Source organism: Mercenaria mercenaria, chromosome 3 (assembly GCF_021730395.1).
Source record: "Mercenaria mercenaria strain notata chromosome 3, MADL_Memer_1, whole genome shotgun sequence".
NCBI classification, from domain to species: Eukaryota; Metazoa; Mollusca; class Bivalvia; order Venerida; family Veneridae; genus Mercenaria; species Mercenaria mercenaria.
The window spans coordinates 6,079,376-6,102,463 of NC_069363.1; the positions used below are offsets into that span (position 1 = coordinate 6,079,376).

At 34.9% G+C, this 23,088-nt stretch overlaps 2 protein-coding genes across 3 annotated transcripts in view; one reads left to right on the top strand and one right to left on the bottom strand.

Annotated features, from left to right (window-relative positions):
* The window catches only part of LOC123525527 (dystrophin-like), a 55,796-nt gene extending 37,594 nt beyond the window's left edge, over positions 1-18,202 (bottom strand). Inside the window, exons 1-5 of the mRNA XM_053537799.1 lie at positions 18,045-18,202; positions 14,899-14,959; positions 13,172-13,233; positions 5,168-5,242; positions 15-219 (exon numbers count right to left, since the gene is read on the bottom strand). Coding sequence (XP_053393774.1) covers positions 15-219; positions 5,168-5,242; positions 13,172-13,233; positions 14,899-14,959; positions 18,045-18,069 — 428 coding nt within the window. The 5' untranslated portion in view covers positions 18,070-18,202. The remainder of the gene's footprint in view (positions 1-14; positions 220-5,167; positions 5,243-13,171; positions 13,234-14,898; positions 14,960-18,044) is intronic.
* Positions 18,203-18,205: 3 nt separating this feature from the next.
* The window catches only part of LOC123525528 (DNA methyltransferase 1-associated protein 1-like), a 36,348-nt gene continuing 31,465 nt past the window's right edge, over positions 18,206-23,088 (top strand). Inside the window, exon 1 of one of the 2 annotated variants that reach the window (XM_045304637.2) lies at positions 18,206-18,381. The gene's annotated coding sequence lies outside the window, so the exon portion shown is untranslated. The remainder of the gene's footprint in view (positions 18,382-23,088) is intronic. The other variant, XM_045304638.2, reaches the window with a different exon arrangement.

Here is a 23,088-nt window from a genome sequence, read left to right on the forward strand (position 1 = left end):
AGTTTGCAACTTACTTGTCAAAGATATTCAGCAGTAAGTTCAGCGTAAGATCAGCCAACATTCCTGCTACTTCTGCTGTCTGATTTCTACCTTGTGAACTATGGTATATGTTAATGAGCAAGGTCAACAGGTCATCACATCGAATGACCCCCTCTGACCCTGACATATATCCCAGGTCTTCAAACTCTTGCTGTATAGTGTACAAGTCGACCTGGTTCACTGAAAATTGAAATTTTTTGTTCATCCGACTCTTCTACAAGTACATGAAAAGTGTCTTTTTTTATTTGAAGTAGAAGATACTCTGTAAATAAATTTTGTCAAAGAAAAACAAACTCATACCAAATGTGAAATACTAAAAATTGGTAACTTGTGGAAATGAGGAGCCTTTATGTATGAAATATGCCTATGTGGCTGAACATTTATGACAAAAAGAGTCAAAAACTTATGACAAACCTCATTTAATTTGGACTTAAACACAACCACAGACAAATTAAAGTGATCACATCCATGCGGGCAAAACTATATGGTATGTAAATACATTAACAGCAAAACAACTTACTGTAGTCACTCAATAAACAAAGAAATAAAAATTTCAGGTTAACTGTGCAACCATAAGTATATACCTCTTCATTTGCCGAAAATGCAGAATTCAATATATAGGTCAAACAGGAAATATAATGAGAGAATGACTTCACTGACACACGGCGGACAAACCAATTTCCTGGCATTACACCTTGATCAACCATAACGTTAACTATATCAACATCACAGTACTAAGGGAGATCAGCAAAGATATCAACATAAGATTAAGAATGGAAGAAGCTTACATTTCAAAACTAAACATAAAGAATCCACAAACTCTGAACATCATCCAATAGCGACAAACATTAAAATGACAAAATATAATGTAACTAGAATGGGACCAATTTTTACCTACAAGAACCAACAAAGAAACCAAAAAGAAATAACACAGGTGTAACGTGCAACAAAATTGTCAAAGGAAGCCTCAGCAATCTCAACAGACATAAAGAAAAAAACCAACAAAATTTGAATCAAATTCCTCCTCAAGATATGTAACAAAACCTTCTGCCAAAAAAAACAACTCTGAAAGCCTAGAATTCATCAAACTTAAAAGCACTGACTTCCAGATCGTATGACAACAAAAAATAATTTATTTAGATATCAGAAAATTGCAATATTTCTTAAGATGGCCTTGAAACTCAGTTAATGACAGATTATAATTATGGAAACACATAAGGATTATTGTCCATTCAAAATTGAAAAGCGCTTGTAACTGGATACTGGCGGTAAACTGTGTTAATAGATTGAAACAATAGAAACTAGAGCTATCACTAAAGGTGATGAATGTACCCCCCACATGCACTGACACAGTACATTGCAATTTGACGCACACAAGATTGCATAATTATGTGGACTGTATGTATATAGACTGTATGTATACAGTATAGTAACAAAAAACAAAGTCCCATAACTATGCAGAATATTTATCTAAAAGAATGTAACATGCACCATGCACAACTAGGGTTGGTACTGATCACTTGTGTGAAGTTTCATTAAATTGTGTGTAAGGGTTTGGTAGATTAGGCATGCACAAGATTGCATATGCAGACTGCATGTACATAGTATGTTAACAAGAAACAAAGTCCCATAACTCTGCAATTTTTGTCGCTGAAAGAACCTAACATGCCCCATACACAACTACTGTTGTTACTGATCACTTGTGTGAAGTTTCATTAAATTGTGTCAAGGGGATGAGGAGAGATGGTGCGCACAAGATTGTGTCTATGTATATAGTATAGTAACAAAAAAAACAAAGTCCCATAACTCTGCAAATTTTTTTTCTGAAAGAACCTTATATGCCCCATGCACAACTACTGTTGTTACTGATCACTTGTGTGAAGTTTCATTAAATTGTGTCAAGGGGATGAGGAGAGATGGTGCGCACAAGATTGTGTCTATGTATATAGTATAGTAACAAAAAAACAAAGTCCCATAACTCTGCAAATTTTTTTTCTAAAAGAACCTAACATGCCCCATGCACAACTACTGTTGGTACTGATCACTTGTGTGATGTTTCATTAAATTGTGTCAAGGGGATGAGGAGAGATGGTGCGCACAAGATTGTGTCGTGTGTATGTATATAGTATAGTAACAAAAAAAACAAAGTCCCATAACTCTGCAAATTTTTTTTTTCTAAAAGAACCTAACATGCCCCATGTACAACTACTGTTGGTACTGATCACTTGTGTGATGTTTCATTAAATTGTGTCAAGGGGATGAGGAGAGATGGTGCGCACAAGATTGTGTCTATGTATATAGTATAGCAACAAAAAAACAAAGTCCCATAACTCTGCAATTTTTTTTTCTAAAAGAACCTAACATGCCCCATGCACAACTACTGTTGGTACTGATCACTTGTGTGAAGTTTCATTAAATTCTGTCAAGGGGATAAGGAGAGATGGTGCGCACAAGATTGCGTCTACGGACAGACGGACAGACAGACAGACAGACAGACAGACAACCTAAAACCAGTATACCCCCCCTTACAACTTTGTTGTCGGGGGTACAACTAGGAGGATAACACATACACAACTTGAAATAACACCAGTAAAACCACGGGTGCCCCTGTTTGACGGCATCCCTAACATACATAGTGCCAGGACAATCCAAATACACACCAGCCACTGACACGAAAACAACAAAGAAACCAATATCAACAGAAACCATGCTTGATGGCACTGATCTCCAGATTGGATAACAACAATAAAAGAGGTTTTTTAGATATCAGGATTTTTTTTCTATTTTTCTTAAGAATGCTTTGAAACTTAGTTACTGACAGATTATATGTTATTGAAACACATAAGAATGAGTTGGTTTTACTTTTTATTCTATTCAAATTTGAACAGTGCTTGTAACGGAACACCCTAGGTAAACACTGCCTTAATTATAACGTTTTATACTTATCTGTTGTTAAGTTTAAATTCCCCCATGGTGTATTATTAAGACACTAGGAAAGTTTTATTGCCGAGGCGGACCTGGGTGCAATTCCCAATTCGAACATAATTTTTTTCTTTATTTTGCATTTTTTAACATAGTTTTGAAAACAAAACTAATTAATGTTCATTATATTGCCAAACTTCAATCTTAAAGAATAATCAATTTGTGCCAAAATCTGGAGCCAAGTCCCTTTAAAAGGGTGATAATTAGACCAGCAATAAGCCCCCTTCACAACACATCAACAGCATCATGCAGCAGCACCTACGACACACTATCTGTAAGTTCCAGTAAGGAAACTATTTTAGAAGTCGAAAAAGAACACTACATAAGTAAGAGGGTATTTATACAATTTACCGGTATATTTATACCTACAATGACAATAGAATAAGAACTGAAATCTAATAACTAGTAACAGTAATACGTACTTTACCCTGGAAATTCTGGACTTCCTTTTAGTTTTCATGACAAATTTTAGAAGTATGTACAGAATATGACACTTGCTCTGTTTTATTATGTACTTCAGTCAAATAATTTGCTGTATTTTACACTCCTGATGAAGTTCTTTTGAAGATCGAAACTAGCAGAGTCTAGTGGTAATAAAATCTATAAAACATCTGGTGTTGGCAATGTGCATCCACTCTTCAAACCTCCATTTATTACACAAGTTTAAATGACATTTTAAACTATTCAATAAATGTGCCTTTTTATATATATCAGTAACAGGATTATCAGCTTCAATGTTTAAATCTAACCATGTATGTGAACACATACCAGGTACACTAAAACAGTGAAGCATATAGCTAATTCTAGCCTTTTTTACTAGGGATGGGAACGAATATTCGAATATTCGAATATTCGGAAATCGGACGAATATTCGAATATGAAAATCAAATTCGAATATTCGTAAATTATTGTTGTTTTTTTTTTGTTTTTATCAAAATAAGTATCATTGATTTTGGGCAATATGAACATGCTAATTCTACAGAATAAAACCATGTCATGTTTGTTTATCGCGTATCAATAGATGTCCAATTAACAAGAAAATAGCAATGCATAATTGGCAGGGGCCATCGCTACGGATTAACAGTTTGCAACAGGCGTCAATGTGTCAGATACATGTCAAAAGATGTCCAATTAACAAGAAAATTGCAATGCATAATTACCTGGGGTCATCGCTACGGATTAACAGTTTGTATTAGGCGTAAATGTGATATCTTTTTATCTTTTGTTCATTTTTATTGGCGCCTGTTTTATGTAACAAGTTGTAGAATTTTTTTTTTTCGAAAACAATACCAAACTTGTAGATATTGTCGATCTTTTCACAATATTTTGTACGACGTTTTAGACCATCCGCAGAATCGGTTTTCATCCGCAATCGGCCGTATTTGAATTAAATTTTGAAGTACTTTATATTAAAATCAAGAAATAACATATGATTGGTGCATAAGTTCATGTTGAAGGAGGTTTAAATCTGCCTTATTTGCTTTTTACACGACGATTTTTACACGCCGATTGAAAATTTTCAGAATGGCGGCGGTAATACAACAGCGCGTCACGTTAACTGGGACGACATGCTATCTTTAGATAAAATTGCGACTGTCTAAATTATAATCGTTTTGATTTTTTGTATCATTTTGAAGCTAAAACACTGAATTAGTTTAATATGTTCATGATTATACTGACAGAATCGTGAAATAAAATGCTAGGATCGGCGGGTTTTGCTAGCCTAAGGTAGGATCGGGTTACCTGAATCAAACATTTTTTGGCCATTTTACGTACGATGATCCACACTTTAAACAAATGAATACGTTGTGTATATGCCAATCACTTAATAAGTATGTAAAGCTTCCATTAAAATAAACCGAATATTCGAATATATTCGAATATGGCAAACCGAATATTCGAATATTGATTTCAGTATTCGTTCCCATCCCTATTTTTTACCTTTAGTCTGCTGGCAGCAAATGATTATGCCTTTGCGACCACTGATCTTAGTCTGCACTGTTCGCTATTCAGTCAGCAAATTTTCATTGAATACCCCTCGCATAATAAATGGTACTGCCCAAATTGATAGACAAGTCCATTTTAGAAGTTTAGCATGGTAAATGTCAACTACATCAATCATACAATTTTGTGATAAATCACTTACACTGAAGTTGTGTCTGGATGTGTCGTATCTTTAGAGCAGTTCTGTAGGCCGCATACTTCACACTGTTGTAGTCCTCTAAAAGTAAACAGCACAGAATTTGATTGTTACAACTGATTAAAGAAGTACAGCTTCTGAGAGGAGAGGTGAATGTACAAAAGTTCCATAATTTCTAATGACCAAGGGGTATTGAAAACATTTTTATTTGTCAGAAGTCCCGAGACAAACTTCTGATTTGTTCACTTATTTTTTTGGTGATTATGCACACAATCCATTACTGCCAGACCGGGTTTCTTATGAAAAAAGGCCAAAATGGTCCACAATATTGAAATACTGAAACCAAATAAAGGCTGTGAACAGAGTGCTAATATTTTAAAAAGACATATTCATTACATTATTACAAAAAATTGGCACTTTATCACAGAATTACAAAATATTGGCACTTTTTCTTACTTTTCTGCCTTAGCAGCACTGTTGACATGCACATAAATTTAGTATTTTTTTCTGTACTGTATTTCTGTACCAATATTTCTTTTACTGACAAGGTTCAATTACACACTGCTATGAATGCATACAAGAGGGAACTGATCTAGATGTTACTATATAATACAATGTTTTTACAATGACCTATTAAGGAGGTAGGTTACCTTGGTACAAGGGTAAATTCAAATTAGTTGAACTGCAGCATTTTTTTGTATTTCGTGTACTATGAAGTTTTAACTGCTACAATCTCAATTTCGTTTGTCTCTGTCCCTTCAAGTTCAATTTTTATCCAGGTTTGAAGAAACTGACCCTCCAAACGTATTTCATATTGAAAGAAGAAGGAAAATACGGAAATTTAACACTTTTCAGAGTATTTTAGTTTCATTGATATCTGTAGAAGTCTGCATAATTGATAATTTTACTAATATGCACGTTAGCTTTCTAATATAAGCTTAAAATGTATATGTCGCGGGGCTCGTGTTTCCATGGTAACGCATTTTCTCTCATTTTTAAACAACTATGTATAAAAATAGGGGTTTTCGACGGCTTCAGTGCCATTCTGTTAATGACCATCATGGAATATTTGGGTAATATTATTAGCAAAATACCATGCACTTTACATGGTACCCTATTTTTCTTAAAGTTTAAAGTAACCATGGCAACAGAGATGTTTAAAGTAGCTTTTATCATGCTTTTTGTCGCAATATCTTATAAAAAAATATTGAATAAGATTATCTTTTTAGTTAATGTGGCTTTAAAACATAATTTCTAAAGTAAGTTACATTTTCATGTTATCTGCATTTATTCAAACACATTTCACAGGTTAGAATACTTACAACAGTACCCCTCGTATGGTATTTTTCATGGAAAAATCGTTCAACTTGCTGCTACTATTCTTATGGATATTGTTGAAATGAAAATAAAAAGCCGAAGCTGTGTTTCTTAAATAGATCAGTGTCGACGCTTTTGAATTTTACATTTAGATACATAGGTCACGGGCTTCGTTTCCATGGTAACATCAATTCAATTTAAGAAACCACTATTTTCTACTGAAATTTGAACAATTTTAGATCTTAGTTTTAGTATATAAGCAACAAATTATCAACGGACCCTGAAAAAAAGGTATTACAAATCAAACTGCTAGATTTTTTATTTGAAAGAAGCCGTAAAAAGTAACCTTTCACCCAACTATATTCCAAATAACATTGGTTACCATCATCCATTTTCTTACATTCCGCATAACATTTCAATATAACTACATAAAAGAAGCAAAATATTGATTATTATTCTGAGCAAAAGAGTCATAAGAAATATTTTAGCAAATAATGGTTATTTGAAAATAGTTAAAATAAAGGAAATGCACAGAATTACGAACTTTCAAGATAAAAGCTATTAATTTTACGCGGTAACTGACACGTAACGTCATGACGTCAATGACGTCATTTAAAGGCAACATTGTTTTGAAGCGTTTCTGCGGCAATTTATTCATTATTTCTACATTATTAAACCATAAAGCATCAGCTCGAAGACAGGTTCATGATTTGTTTTCAGAAAAATGAATATACAAACACATTTAGTTTGTCGTAAACGTCGTCGTAAATCGTCACGTTAGCTTCCGGTTGGACATGCGCGCTTATAAATATGAAGGTAACCTACCTCCTTAAAAAAAAGAAATGCGAAGTTCAACATAAACAAGAGCTGTCACAGGAGACAGCGCACTCGACTATTTCTATGCTGGATAGTGAAAATGGGCACATCTGAGGAAGTTGGAGCAGTCACTGGAGTGTTTAATGACTCCAATGCGGATAAAGGTATTGGACAATAGCTTATGTTTGTGTCAAAAGAATTAAGTAATAAGAGAGATAAAGATAAAGTTATCAAAACATTAAACAATTATAATTCTAAGCAAAAAGGGGGCATAATTCATGAAATATTGGTGCAAGAGTGATTCCCCTTAAGTCATATGATGTGGGTGATGATGTGGAACAATTATTTTAAGTTTGAATCAAATCCATTTAGTAATAACGGAGATAAAGTGAAAGTGCACCAAAACTTTAACCTGAAATTCTTAGTAAAAAGGGTGAATAAGTCATGAAATACTGGTGCTAGAGTTATGGTCCTTATGTTATATGATGTGAATGATGATGCCAAATAACTATTTAAAGTTTGAATAAAATCCTCTCTGTAATAACAGAGATACAGTGAAAATGCATCAAAATTAACCTTGAATTCTAAGTAAAAGTGGGCATTATTCATGAAAAATTGGTGCCAGAGTTATGGACCTTGTGTCATATGATGTGGGTGATAAGGTGGAACAACTATTTTAAGTTTGAATCAAATCCATTTAGCAATAACTGAGATAGCAGGAAACTGCACCAATTCTAAGTACAAGAGGGCCATGATGGCCCTATATCACTCACCTGAGTACAGTTGCTTGCTTGAACAAATTTCTTAGCTAAAGCTTTAAGATCTAGGCCTTCTAGTTTATTTTCAGCAAATTTATGAAGATTTCCCTATGCACAATCAAGTAACCCTGGGGCTGGGTCAATTTGACCCTGGAGGGTCAAGATTTGAACAAATTTTGTAGAGGTCCACTAGGCAATGCTACATGTCAAATATCTAAGCTCTAGGCCTTCTGGGTATTTTTTTTTTAGAAAATTTTGAAGATTTTTCTATGTACAATCAAGTAACCCCATGGGACGGGGTCAATTTGACCCCGGGGGTCATGATTTGAACACGTTTTGTAGAAGTCTACTAGGCAATGCTACATGTCAAATATCTAAGATCTAGGCCTTCTGGTTTATTTTTAGAAATTTTTTGAAGATTTTCATATGTAAATCAAGTGACCCCTGGGGTGGGGTCATGATTTGAACAAATGTTGTAGAGGTCCACTAGGCCATGCTACAAGTGAAATATCTAAGCTCTAGGCCCTCTGGTTTATTTTTAGAAAATTTTTGAAGATATATTAAAACATATGTAAAATCAAGTGGGCACCCCACCTGGGTGCAGGGAGTCATATGTTTGACCCCAGGGTCATGATTTGAACAACTTTAGTAGAGGTCCACTAGGCAATGCTTCACACCATATATCTAAGCTCCAGGGCTTATGCTTTTTGAGAAGAAGATTTTTTAAGATTTTCCTATGTAAAATCAAGTGAACCCTGGGGCGGGGTCAATTTTGACCCCGGGGTCATGATTTGAACAACTTTAGTAGAGGTCCACTAGGCAATGCTACATGTCAAATATCTAAGCTCCAGGGCTTATGCTTTTTGAGAAGAAGATTTTTTAAGATTTTCCTACGTACAATCAAGTAACCCCTGGGGCGGGGTCAATTTTGACCCCGGGGTCATGATTTGAACAAACTTGTAGAGGTCCACTAGGCAATGCTACAGCAAAATCTAAGCTCTAGGCTTCTGGTTTTTGAGAAGAAGAAATTTTAAGATTTTCCTATGTAAATTCAAGTGACCCCTGGGGCGGGGTCAATTTTGACCCTGGAGGTCATGATTTAAACAAATTTTGTAGAGGTCCACTAGGCAATGCTACATGTCAAATATCTAAGCTCTAGGCCTTCTGGTTTATTTTTAGAAATTTTTTGAAGATTTTCATATGTAAAATCAAGTGACCCCCCGGGTCAATTTGAGGTCATGATTTGAACAACTTTAATAGAGGTCCACTAGGCAATGCTACATGTCAAATATCTAAGCTCTAGGCCTTCTGCTTTTTGAGAAGAAGATTTTTTAAGATTTTCCTATGTAAAATCAATTTTGACCCCGGGGTCATGATTTGAACAAACTTGGTAGAGGTCCACTAGGCAATGCTTCACACCAAATATCTAAGCTCTAGGGCTTCTGGTTTTTGAGAAGAAGATTTTTAAAGTTTTTCCTTTCGGTTGCCATGGCAACCAGAGTTCTCTATGGAATTCAATTCTTGGAACAATTTTGAAAGGGGGCCACCCAAGGATCATTCCTGTGAAGTTTGGTGTAATTCTGCCCAGTGGTTTTCAAGAAGAAGATTTTTTTACAAATTGTTGACGCACGACGGACATCAAGCGGTCACAATAGCTCACCTTGTCACTTAGTGACAGGTGAGCTAAAAAAGGGGGATAATTTATGAAATAGTTTTGCAAGAGTTATGGCCCTTGTGCCATATGATGTGAGTGATGATGTGGAACAATTATTTTAAGTTTGAATAAAATCCATTAAGTAATAACAGAGATAGAGTGAAAGTGCACCAAAACTTTAACCTGAAATTCTAAGTAAAAAGGGAGCATAATGTAGGGATAATACACGTTTTTTTGTGTATTAATGTCTGCAGAAGCCCGCGGGATTGTATCCCAAGGGCTTCTGCAGATGTTTATACACAAAACAAACGTGTATTGTAGCTATTCTTGCATAAAAAACATTACACGACGACTAAATGCTTTGTTTTCATATGTGATGACTTAACGATTCCAGTACATTTTTTAATTACCATTCTGTTGTTCTTGGAAATGGTAAACATGTTTTAAATATCCATAACCAGGGCCCAGAAATCAACAACACTTCCAAAAGCATGTAATGAAGGTTTTTAACCAATTTTTTTAATCTGTCATTATTACAAACATAAAATTACCCGTATTTTTACACATCACTTAAAAATTTGGTAAACTGGAACACAATTTCAAAAGTAATAACTTTACATTTGAATTATTTTGAGTACGAACACATTTAGTGTACGGATGAATACGAACGTAGTGACAAGCTTTCAAATGTTTTATCTGAATTCTTTAAGAAATTAGACAAGAGGGTCATGATGACCCTGGATCGCTCACCAGAGTAATATGAGCTACATGTTTCAAATGTCAAACTGATGATTTTTATAAATTATTTGGAAGATTTTCCAATGTACAATCAAGTAACCCCTGGGGCGGGGCCAATTTTACCCCAGGGGTCATGATTTGAACAAAGTTTGTAGAAGTCTACTAGGCAATGTTACATATCAAATATCTAAGATCTAGGCCTTCTGGTTTATTTTTAGCAAATTTATGAAGATTTCCTTATGTACAATCAAGTAACCCCTGGGCCTGGGTCAATTTGACCATTGTGGGGGGGGGGGGGGGGGGGAAGATTTGAACAAATTTTGTAGAGGTCCACTAGGCAATGCTACATTTGACATATCTAAGCTCTAGGCCTTCTGGTTTATTTTTAGAAAATTTTGAAGATTTTTCTATGTACAATCAAGTAACCCTATTGGGCGGAGTCAATTTGACCCCAGGGGTCATGATTTGAACCAATTTTGTATAAGTCTACTAGGCAATGCTACATGTCAAATATCTAAGATCTAGGCCTTCTGGTTTATTTTTAGAAAAATTTTGAAGATTTTCCTATGTAAAAAACAAGTGACCCCAGAGGCGGGGCCAATTTTGACCCCGGGGGTCATGAATTTAACAAATTTTGTAGAGGTCCACTAGGCAATGCTACATGTCAAATATCTAAGCTCTAGGCCTTCTGGTTTATTTTTAGAAAATTTTGAAGATTTTCCTATGTAAAATCAAGTGACCCCTGAGGCGGGGCCAATTTTGACCCCGGGGGTCATGAATTTAACACATTTTGTAGAGGTCTACTAGGCAATGCTACATGTCATATATCTAAGCTCTAGGCCTTCTGGTTTATTTTTTAAAAAATTTTGAAGATTTTCCTATAGAAATCTATGTAAAATCAAGTGACCCCTGGGGCGGGGTCAATTTTGACCCCAGGGTCATGATTTGAACAACTTTAGTAGAGGTCCACTAGGCAATGCTACATGTCAAATATCTAAGCTCTAGGGCTTCTGGTTTTTGAGAAGAAGATTTTTAAAGATTTTCCTATGTAAAATCAAGTGACCCCTGGGGCGGGGTCAATTTTGACCCTGGGGTCATGATTTGAACAAATTTGGTAGAGGTCCACTAGGCAATGCTTCACACCAAATATCTAAGCTCTAGGGCTTCTGGTTTTTGAGAAGAAGATTTTTAAAGTTTTTCGTTTCGGTTGCCATGGCAACCAGAGTTCTGCATGGAATTCAATTCTTTGAATAATTTTTGTAGAGCTTCACCCAAGGAACATTCCTGTGAAGTTTGGATGAAATTGGCCTAGCGGTTTATGAGGAGATGTCGTTTAAAGTAAAAGTTTACGGACGACGGACGCCGGACAGTGAGTGATCCTAATAGCTCACCCTGAGCCTTTGGCTCTGGTGAGCTAATAAAAACAATCCAATCCTTACAAAAACCATTAAAATGATTCCTAAAAACAAACAATTGCGCAAGTTACACGCAGTTCTTATACATTCACGGTTTAATATCAACAAAAAATGAATTGACTCCGACTTCCAAAAGGGGTGTAAACAAGGGTGGAGCGAGTACGTACATTTTTGGGGGTAGTGTGTTTGGTTTTGGTAACTGATACAGCAAAACGTCCTATGGATTAGATTGCATTGAACAGAATATTATGGAAGAATCAAGACGCAGATACCAGATGTCAATCTGCGCAGAAATACATATATACATCCATGACAAAGCATTTCAAAAATTAAAATCATGTATTAACAGCACATGAATTGCCTTGTTTGCACACGATTTTTCTCCCTTTAATACATGGGCGGATCAAGTAAAAAAAGTAGTTTTTATGCAAGAATTCATGGAAAATTGGTTTCAGAGTTATGGACCTTGTGTCATATGATGTTGGAACTTGGTGATGATGTGAAACTAATTTAAATCTGAATCAAATCCATTTAGTAATAACTGAGATAGAGTGAAAGAGCACCAAAACTTTAACCTGAACTTCTAAGTCAAAAGGGGCGATAATTCATGAAATATTGGTGCAAGAGTTATGGCCCTTGTGCCATTTGATGTGGGTGATGATGAGGAGTAACTATTTTAAGTTTGAAACAAATCCATCAAGTAATTACAGAGATAAAGAGAAAGTGCATCAAAACTTTAACCAAAGTGCAGACGCGGAAGGACGCCGACACCAGGTTGAGTAGGACAGCTCTCCATACTTTGTATAGTCAAGCTAAAAATTAAGAGCTGCATTTTATGAATTTATTTGTGGGAAAATAGTTAAAGATAAAGTAATATGAAATAGAAGAACAAAATAAAGGCTGTAGTATGAACTACATACAACTATAAACTTACTAAGTCCCTCTAGAATCTTCAACGAGTATGAACTACATCCAACTAAAAACTTACTCAGTCCCTCTAGAATCTTCAACCAGTATGGACTACATTCAACTATAAACTTACTCAGTCTCTCTAGAATCTTCAACCAGTATGGACTACGTCCAACTATAAACTTACTCAGTCCCTCTAGAATCTTCAACCAGTATGAACTACGTCCAACTATAAACTTACTCAGTCCCTCTAGAATCTTCAACCAGTATGAACTACGTCCAACTAAAAACTTACTCAGTCCCTCTAGAATCTTCAACCAGTATGAACTACGTCCAACTATAAACTTACTAAGTCCCTCCAGAACCTTCAACCAGTACGAACTACATTCAACTATAAACTTACTCAGTCCCTCTAGAATCTTCAACCAGTATGGGTGATCCCATGATGTACTTTCTGTGATATGACTGAAAATTGAAAGTGAAATACAATGACAATAGAACAATTCAATTTAATACATGTTTTGCAATGAATTATTGGGAATATCAGAGTGAAATATATATTTTCCGTGAAAATGGGTAAAATTAAGCTGAAATATGAAATAACAGGGGCTGTCCATAAGACAGCACACTCGACTTTTCTCAGTGCTTGACTCTGAATTAGAACTTTAACCAAAAAATTCTAATTTAAAAAGGGGCATAACTCTGTCAAAATTCAAACCAGAGTTATGGGGATTGTTTCTCCTGGTGTAGATTTTGATAGTAAAGAAGTATTTTAAGTTTCAAATCAAAAGCTTTGATAGTAACAGAAATATTTGAATTTATAGAAAACTTTAACCAAAAATTCTAAGTTAAAAAGGGGAATACCTCTGTAAAAATTCAAATCAGAGTTATGGGACTTGTTTCTCCTGGTGTAGACTTTGATAGCAAAAAACTATTTTAAGTTTCAAGTCAATAGCTTTGATAGTAACAGTAAACAGAGATATCTGACTTTATCAAAACTTTAACCAACGGCAACGGGGACGCCGGGGCAAGTGCAATAGCTCTACTTTTTATTCAAAAAGTCAAGTTAAAAAGAAATTCTGTTTGTTTTTACATGTTAAGATCTAACTATCTTTCATTTGTGAACACCTTATCTTATACCTTTACTCATGGTTATGCTACTCATGAAAATACTGCATCGTGAACTCACAGTGAAAAGTATTTTGATCTTACACTAAAACCAGAGCTGTCCGTAAGACAGCCAATGCTCGACTATTCAAATTGGTGTCCCAGAAGCAAAAATATTACCCTAAATATTTTAAAAATATCTTAAGAGTTTCAGTCCAGTATCCGCATTAGTTTTGGAGAAACTTTAACCAGAAGTTTTAAGTTAAAAGGGGCCACAGTTTGGCCAAAATTCATGTCAAGAGTTATGAGACTTGATGCTATCTCCTAGTTTCATATCCCCAAAGACACAATCATGTGTATTGTGAAATTTAATTCAATATCTGCATTAGTTTTAGAGATAGTAACTTGCATGTAAAACTTTAACCAGGATTTTGACGTAGATAAAGAAAAAATAAGTTTCAAAGCTATATGCCTTTAAATGATAGCCATATGTCCTTGCAGGCAAAACTTTAAGCAAGGTGTAACACCGACACCGATGCCAGGGTGAGTAGAATACTTCGAATAGTCAAGCTAATAAACAAATATCCTGTATGTCTTTTTTAAAAATTAGTAAGTCTAACTTGTATCAAGTATGGATGAAGGGATAAACGAACAGTACAGTGAGTATGTGCACTGATCTAGATCCTTGCTGGCAGTCACGACCTAATGTTGGTTTTCCCTCACATGCAAATGTGGCAATTGAAAAATGACAGCACTAGTAGCAAGTCTCAGTACCATAGCCTACATTTTATAATGACATTTCTAGCCAATTGTATACCAATTCAAAATATTTATGTAGTATGCATTCCAAACATATTTGTAACCATTCATTTCCTCCATGATGAAACAAGCTTGCAGAACAATCTTTTATAATTTAACATGTCTGAATTACTTTTTGACATACTTACAAGTAATCCATTGAATTTGGGTCGCAGTTAACTTACATAAATGTATTTGACATAGTTAGGAACACAGATAACTTACTTCACATAGTAAGGCACACAGTTTTCTGTTTCTGTCCTTTCCCAGCCATCAACTATCTTCTCTAAAATATAAATCATAGTAGCCTGTTGAGAAAACTGAGTAACTTTTCATATACAGTGAAACACCCCTCGCTCGAGCATCGATGGCTCGAGCACCCGGGCTCGCTCGAGCAATTCATGTGGTCCCAACCGATTTCCTACTATTTTCTATGTGAAATTACCATGGCTGGGTCGAGCATCGATAACTCGATCGCTCGAGCATGACACCTGGTCCCTGTCTATTAATTTACACTTTGTTGCTTATGGCAAACTCGAGCAGAGGTGTCAAAATGTTTCACACCTTCGGCGGTCAGATTGTTTCGGTTAATTTAAAATTTTCGCACGCCGTGAGAAGTGCATGGTCTATTCCCCGACTATCTTAAATGTTAGTTTGTCGGTATATTTGATCTGATAATGAGATTAATTATTGATGAAAGGTGGAAGAAAAATTTTATTGATCAAAATTGTTATTAATTATTACTTTTTTCTGCGGGATCGAGAAGATAATTATGAGATCTTAATATTTTAATCAACAGTTGTTTGCATGCAAATAAAAGAAATAAGATAGCCTTTTCATAAAATTGAGACGATAATTATGAGATCTTAATTTGGAGAAGAAAATTGCAAATTCGATAACAATATTTCAAATAAAAAATATAAAAAATATAAAATGTGTTAGCTGTTTTTTTCACTTGTGCCATTTACGATCTATCATAAATAACGTTTGTAATATTATTAAGTTTTTTTTTTTAAATGTCACGAGTGTGTTATTATTACGCATCACCGTTTCCTCTGCAAATGGTTTCGATGACAATTTGTAAAACAAACTTCAATTTTCTTCGTATGTTGGTCAATGTTTGGATCGCTCGAAACCATGGATAACTCGAGCATTTTGCTCATCCCCTTGCGACCTCGAGCGAGTGGTGTTTTACTGTAACGTAAAACCCCTCTACAGTGACTTTTTGTGGATTTTTAAAACCTGTGTCTTTCTGTAGGGGAAAATATAGCACTATAAATGCCATATTACAGAAATCCAAATTTGAAATCTAAGACATTAGAATTCATGGTAACAAGCGCAGTACCAATTGGCTAGAACTGAGGCTAACGCACTTTCAAACTTTGGCACCTGATGAGAAGTTTACACAGTTAGAGACTGAGTGATTTATTAATCAGCTGATAACAGCTGCGCCAGTCGTGCATTTGAAACATGGGGGTAATTGTGGTTGAAAAATAATTAAACACTGACTTAAGTAATATTATTTACTATCATATTATGTAACATTTTCTTTGAATTCCAAGAGGAAAATATGACCTTCATTAGAGGAATTAAAATATAACAATTCTATGGGGAAATAGCTATACCGGTATATACTTTTAGCTATGGGAAACAGCCTATATTCAACTAAAAATAGCAAAACTAGATGTGTGTCCATAGGACACAGGTACCCCCACTCCTGCCACTGTAACATGGTTTTATGACTCAGGTTAAATAATTTTTAAGATGTTTGCAACACAAACTTTTAAGAACCTTATGTGTATATTTCACTTAGTTAGCCATAACTCTGGCCTAGCTGAGTAAAATCCTAAAGAGAACACTTCACAGGCTATAAAACAATCCTCTAATGTTTTATGATTCTAGGTCAAGTACATTTTAACATACAGTCATGTTTCACAAACTTTTTTTTTTGAGTAAGTCGGGACAAGAAGTCTGGTCTTGTGTAATGAAAAAACTTAAAAAACAAAATAAGTCAGGGGCCATAACTCCTACACGACTGAATGAATCTGGACGCGAAACCCCAGGTGCACAACTGCACATGCTGACCAACATTCCTGTAAACTTTGGTGACTCTATGTCAAATACTTTTGGAGCTAGGCGCGACACAACATTAAAATGACAAATTTTTTTACTAAGTCAGGGGCCATAACTCCTACACAACTGAATGAATCCGGACGTGAAACCCCAGGTGCACAACTACACATGCTGACCAACATTCCTGTAAAGATTTGTGACTCTACGTCAAATATTTTTGGAGCTAGGCGCGACACAACATTAAAATGACCAATTTTTACAAGTCAGGGGCCATAACTCCTACAAGACTGAATGAATCTGGACGTGAAACCCCAGGTGCACAACTACACATGCTGACCAACATTCCTGTAAAGTTTTGTGACTCTATGTCAAATACTTTTGGAGCTAGGCGCGACAAAACATTTTCGGAAGGACGGAAGGACAGACGGACAAGAGCAAATCTATACGCCCCCACCACTCATGGAGGGGCACAAAAATCACTGCTCTAAACTGTACAGCCATCGGACAGAATTCAAGTTTAGTTTGGGGTGGTTTTCACTGAATTTCAGTTTAGAGGTATTTTGTCTATCAAATGTATGATACGAAAGATAAAATAGTAATATAATGAGCTGGAATCCTAACTGCATGGGATCCTATTAAATCCTGATATTCGTGACAATTTGAAATACTGATATTATTTACTTTATGAAGTTATCTCATAAATTTATATACCTATAACCAGCATCAAACTGCAACATCCATAGTGTCTCTCATTCATGACAGAACTGATGAAGTAACACAAACTTCATATACGTATATATAGTACATTTTGAATTTTAAATATCAAGACAAACATTTTTAGTAATTATGTAATGTGATAATTTAAAATCAGCACTTTCAACAAAGTTCATATAACAATACCAAGAAAGTTTAATTCACACACACAAAAAAACCAACCCAAAAAGTATTAATTCTTAGTGAGTCTATCCAAAGAGCTATAAAAATAAATAGATCGGCAACTTGAAAGGCATATAGAGCAAATCTCATTACAGCCAGTTGCCATTCTGTGTATTTTATACTTCTTTGGTCCAGCTACACTGCCCATTTGTTTACAACCTTCAAGAGTATAGATGTCAAATTGACAATCATGTGACAATTTGTAATGACGGGCAAAATACTGCAAAGAAAAGTAAGAATCTGAAATTTGTATGTGGAACTTTTATTATAGGTCAGAGCTATAAATTTTAGACTATCCGAAATTTGGAAGAAGCGATATATACTACACTTATGGAGTATCTTCTAGAGAAATATTTGCTTACCATAAAAGCTAAAATCAGTTTCCATTTCGTGCAAAAATATTTATAAAAGGAAAAACAATGTACAATTGATAAAATAATGCGGAAAATTACTAAAATTGTCCAAAAACCCTCGTTAAACTTAAACTTTCTTCATAGTTCGCAGGCGCTTGCAAATTAATTGGCACGAAGGGAAGCAACTCGAATAAAAATCCTACAGTGGCAAATTGATAAAAAGCACTAAGTTTATAGAGCCGCCGGATTGCATGAATAGTATCCAGTACACCATAAGATAGACATCCTTGTATTGCTTTAGATATTTATCATTTTGATCGGAGGGAACTTCATATTCTCTTTGTGTGTAAGTTTTCATTTTTCGGGTGCATAAATATTCGGATACAATGATGATAATTAACTGTTTACACTAAACAGTGTTGAATAAAATATGTTGATGGTTGCAAATATATATCCCTCTCAGTCATGTATCTTTTGATATTTGGTATCTGTACAGGATATGATTATATATAGGTGTTCTATGTACAAGTACCGAGATACCCATCTTGAGGTTTGGAGTTCAACGGAAGAAGAAGAAGACCCAGCGGGCACAACAACGTTGAAACAACGTCAGACTTCAACGTTGAAACATAGTTGGATTTGAAAGGTGAAATGACGTTGAAATTTCAACGTTGAAACAACGTCAGGATTTCAACCAAATTTCAACGTTGAAATATGGTTGAAATCCTGACGGTCGGTGGTTGAAATATGGTTGAAATCCCGACGGTTTTTCAAATTTGAAATATGACGTATCTTAAAAGACATTTTTGTGATGCATTATAATGATGTCTTTACGACAAGAAAAAATAAGGCATTAATGTCTGTTTTAGATTTGAATTCCAACCATAATCCAACAAATATAAAAGAACTGGTATTTTAGGCATTGTTTTTTTTTAAATTTTTTTAGCACTTGTAATCAGCATGTATATTTTCTGATCTTTATTTCATAGATCTGTTATCGTCTTTTATCTAAATAACATAGTAAGTCCATTAATAGCTTAGTTCTCAAAATCTTCATCACGGCAAAACAACTGGACCTGGTATCACCTGAAAATTTGTATAAAAGGATTTGAGTGTTTTACAATTATCATTTAAAATTTTCATGTAAATTAAATAAAAATGCAAAAACAGTGATGATAAATAACGTGCTGATAAAACAATTAATGGATGCATTTAAAATATTATCAATATTTTCTGATTAAGCTATATCACCTCCAAGTTTTTAAGTATGAGTCGATTTTAAAGAAAATGCAGATTAAAAAAAACTAATGAAATTAAAGTAAATACACGTCAGTCTTTTAAACATAATATTATTGATGAATATAATTACTAAGTTATAATAATGTTTAAAGTATTGTACTCACTTCCTCTGCACCATTCTTTTATACATGATGTATAAACAGCTAGCTTAAACCTCTATCAGACTAACTGAATTAATGTGTAAACTAATACCAGGATACAGGCGTGACTAATAGATAACATGTGTAGAGAGAGATGGACCTTTGGTTACCATGGTTACAAACGTGTTATAAATTTTCCCAACAAATCCCAGTATAATCATCCCGAATATTTTAAAATGTATGAATATTATTATTAAAAGTAATTAAACCATTTCGAAAAGAGCTAGACAACACACAAATTACACAATGAGGAACATTTTTCGGGAAGTGCAAAAATATCATCTACAAGTTTTTAGTCCATTTTCATGAATTTTGGAACGCTAATAAATACATTGTATTTTGAAAATACAATAAAAAAATTTACCTGTCAGTTCTATAATGAATTAAGGAAATTATCAAACTTTTGAACCAGCATATCTATCTAATATCATATTTCCCCAACAGTTTAGATACATGTTCATTTTTTCGCGGAAAATTAAGGTAGATTTCTTATACTACATAGTTATTTGTAGATGCTATTTGAATTGTTTTGTTTCAACTAAAAGAATCGGCAAGACAATGCATATATATATATAGTTTATATCTCTGACACTGGTCATGCAGATATCAACGATTTTTCAACGTTGAAACAACGTCGTAATTTCGACCATTATTTCAACGTTGAAAGATCAACCTTATTTCAACGTTGAAACAACGTTGATTTTCGACAGCATCTCTTCGTTGAGAGTCCGACGTTGAATCAACGTTGGATCAACGTTGTTTTATGACCTGACCATATTTCAACCATATTTCAACGTTGAAATGACGTCGTGTGCCCGCTGGGGAGGTAGATCATCACAAACTAGTCCATAAGTTACAAAGATAAGGTGTCCACCCATGGGTCACTTTTTTGGGTCAAGTCCTTCCTTCAGGGTCGCACCCAGCAGGTTGTCGTCTAAGGTCACAATTCAGACAATCTCCCAGTCCTCTCTGGTGTCCCTCAAGGCTCGGTGGTCGGCCCTTGCCTTTTCCTTTCCTACATAAATGTTCTGCCTGAAAGTGTTAAGGGCAAAGTGAGGCTGTTCGCAGATGATACGATAGTCTATGTTACGGTCAAATCCAACAGTGGTGCCCAAGCTCTACAGGAAGACCTTTTAAGCCTCGAAACCTGGGAGTCTTGATTGGTCCATGGAATTCAATCCAGACAAGTGCGAAGTCCTAAGAATCAGTTGCAAAAGAAACCCTGTAGTCTTCCCTTATAAGTTGCATGACATCGGGTTAAAATCGGCTGATTCTGCCAAATATCTAGGTGTATAACCATCAGCAAAGACCTATCATGGACCGATCATATCAACAACATAACATCCAAAGCAAAAAATTCCCAAAGATTCCTCAAATGAAATGTCAAAACCCCAAATAAAAGAGTCAAAGTGGTTGCATATAAAACTTATGTTAGACCCCAAATAGAGTACTGTTTCACCATACGGCATCCATGGCAAAAATACCTAAGGCCAAAATTAAAGATATTGTTTGTTTGCTGTCTCCCTACCTACCCACTTAAAATGCTGCGCCCCAAAAGTTTTTATTGGATAATGCTGGTCAATTTTTTTTTAAGTTGCGATATGACAAGTGCCGCATATATTTCAAGTAAGCAAAATTATATTTATAAGTAGAAACGTTTAAATTGTATTATTTAATTTTATCCTTTTGTACAACATATATACAGTTTGTCTTATTTTTACAGAAGAAATACAGAGCTCCAGATAAGCTTTTGGTGCAAATGGGTATTTACCCATCACTTTTTGTCTGAATTGGGTATTCGAAATTTGAATTTGGTAAAAATAATATCATTACCCAGCCTTTTCAGAAGTAATTGGGTATTTGCTAAAACCAGTTGGGTATTTTACCAATCTCGCACTAACAATTGAATATTTTTTGCTTACAGTATACATGGTATATATCTTTGAACAGGATTGACTAAGTAGCTTAGAAGTACTTTAATGGCGCTCTTCAATGTTTAATACAAAAATGTATTTAAAATTGTAATGAATGTTCCATACTGTTGTTTTCTTTTTCACTTTTAATGAAGTCAGATATCAGTTCATCCACAATATCCCGAACGATGTGGTCACCACAATGTGCATTCTCCCAAAAGATATCATCCAGTATTGGTGACACTACATCGTCACAAACAGATAACTGTCATTGTTGAACAGCAAAATATCCCACTAATTAGTTTGTGCTGCAACAATGTTTATTCTTCAACTTTTTTACATTTTATCGGCGTAAAATTGTTTACAAAGTATCCAAATAACACCGATCAGTCGACTGAATGGTCCTGTGATTTTTCCGATAAATTGCAACCTGTTCTGCGTTAACGTATAACCAGTCCGTCAAATCTAGCGTTAAAGTCTCGTACCCATTCTAGTAATAAGGAAAATGCGATACGCAAGCTATTTTTTATGAATTGGGTATTAGGAATTTTACTTGCGTTTCATTACGCACACTGTATGCATTCAATTGGGTTTTCTGCAATATTAATTGCGTAAATACGCAAATACGCAGCTTATCTGGAGCTCTGGAAATATCATATATCTAATGGTAAAAGTAAAATCTCCCCACCAAAAAAAAAAAATTGCCTGCCTACCTACCCAACTTTAAAAAGTAGGGTCGGGAGACAGCAAACAAAGGCTTTTTTAAATGTGGCCTTATTCCCCTAACCCTCAAAATAGAGCAAGTTCAAAGATCTGCAGCAAGATATGTTTTATAATAATGTTTATAATGACTACAGTTACACCAGTAGTGTTTCCAAAATATTAAATGAACTAAACTGGCAAACCCTAAAACAACGCTGTAAGATCAGTGCAGTTACTATGTTGTACAAGATCCAACAACACCTTGTTTTTGTTGACCACAGTCACCTTAGAAGAACTAGAAACCTGAACTATTTGATACCGTATTCAAAGACACACTATCATGCAAACTCCTTTTTTCCCAGAAGTATTTGTCTGTGGAACAGTCTCCCTTTGTCTTTGCAAGCTAGTCCCAGCTCAGAAATATTTGCTGGGCAGATACCACCCTTCTATCAGTTCTAATTCAACTTCCTGCTTTTACTTTTAACCTGGCCTGTAAAATAGTTCTTTTACTTTATCTTTGTCATGCACATAATTTCTGTTTTTGAGTCGGCTAAACGATGAAATCGTTTTGACGAGTCCTTGCTGTCCAGCGATTCTCTAAGTCTAAATTGACCAAATAACACAGTGAAGGGATGTAGTTCCATTAGATTTCTCAAACTTCAAACAGTTCACTGCATGAATGAAGTTAAGTTGTGTGAATTCCCTTTGCTATGACCAATATACGATGTAATCTGTCATATTTATGACTTGTAATTGTGCAATACTCGAATGTAACTCATTAAGCATAAATGTGCATTTTATGAATTGCGCAGGCTTACAAAGCTTGCGTAACATCCAGCGAAAGACAAAAAATAGTTCCACAGGGCTCCAGATAAGATGCGTATTAGCGTAAATTACGTATAGAAATAATGCAAATACGCATGTCTAATAATTTCTATAAACTTTGCGTGGGTTTCTACACACACACATGAATTTTGCAGTCAGTAAACGGATAAATTA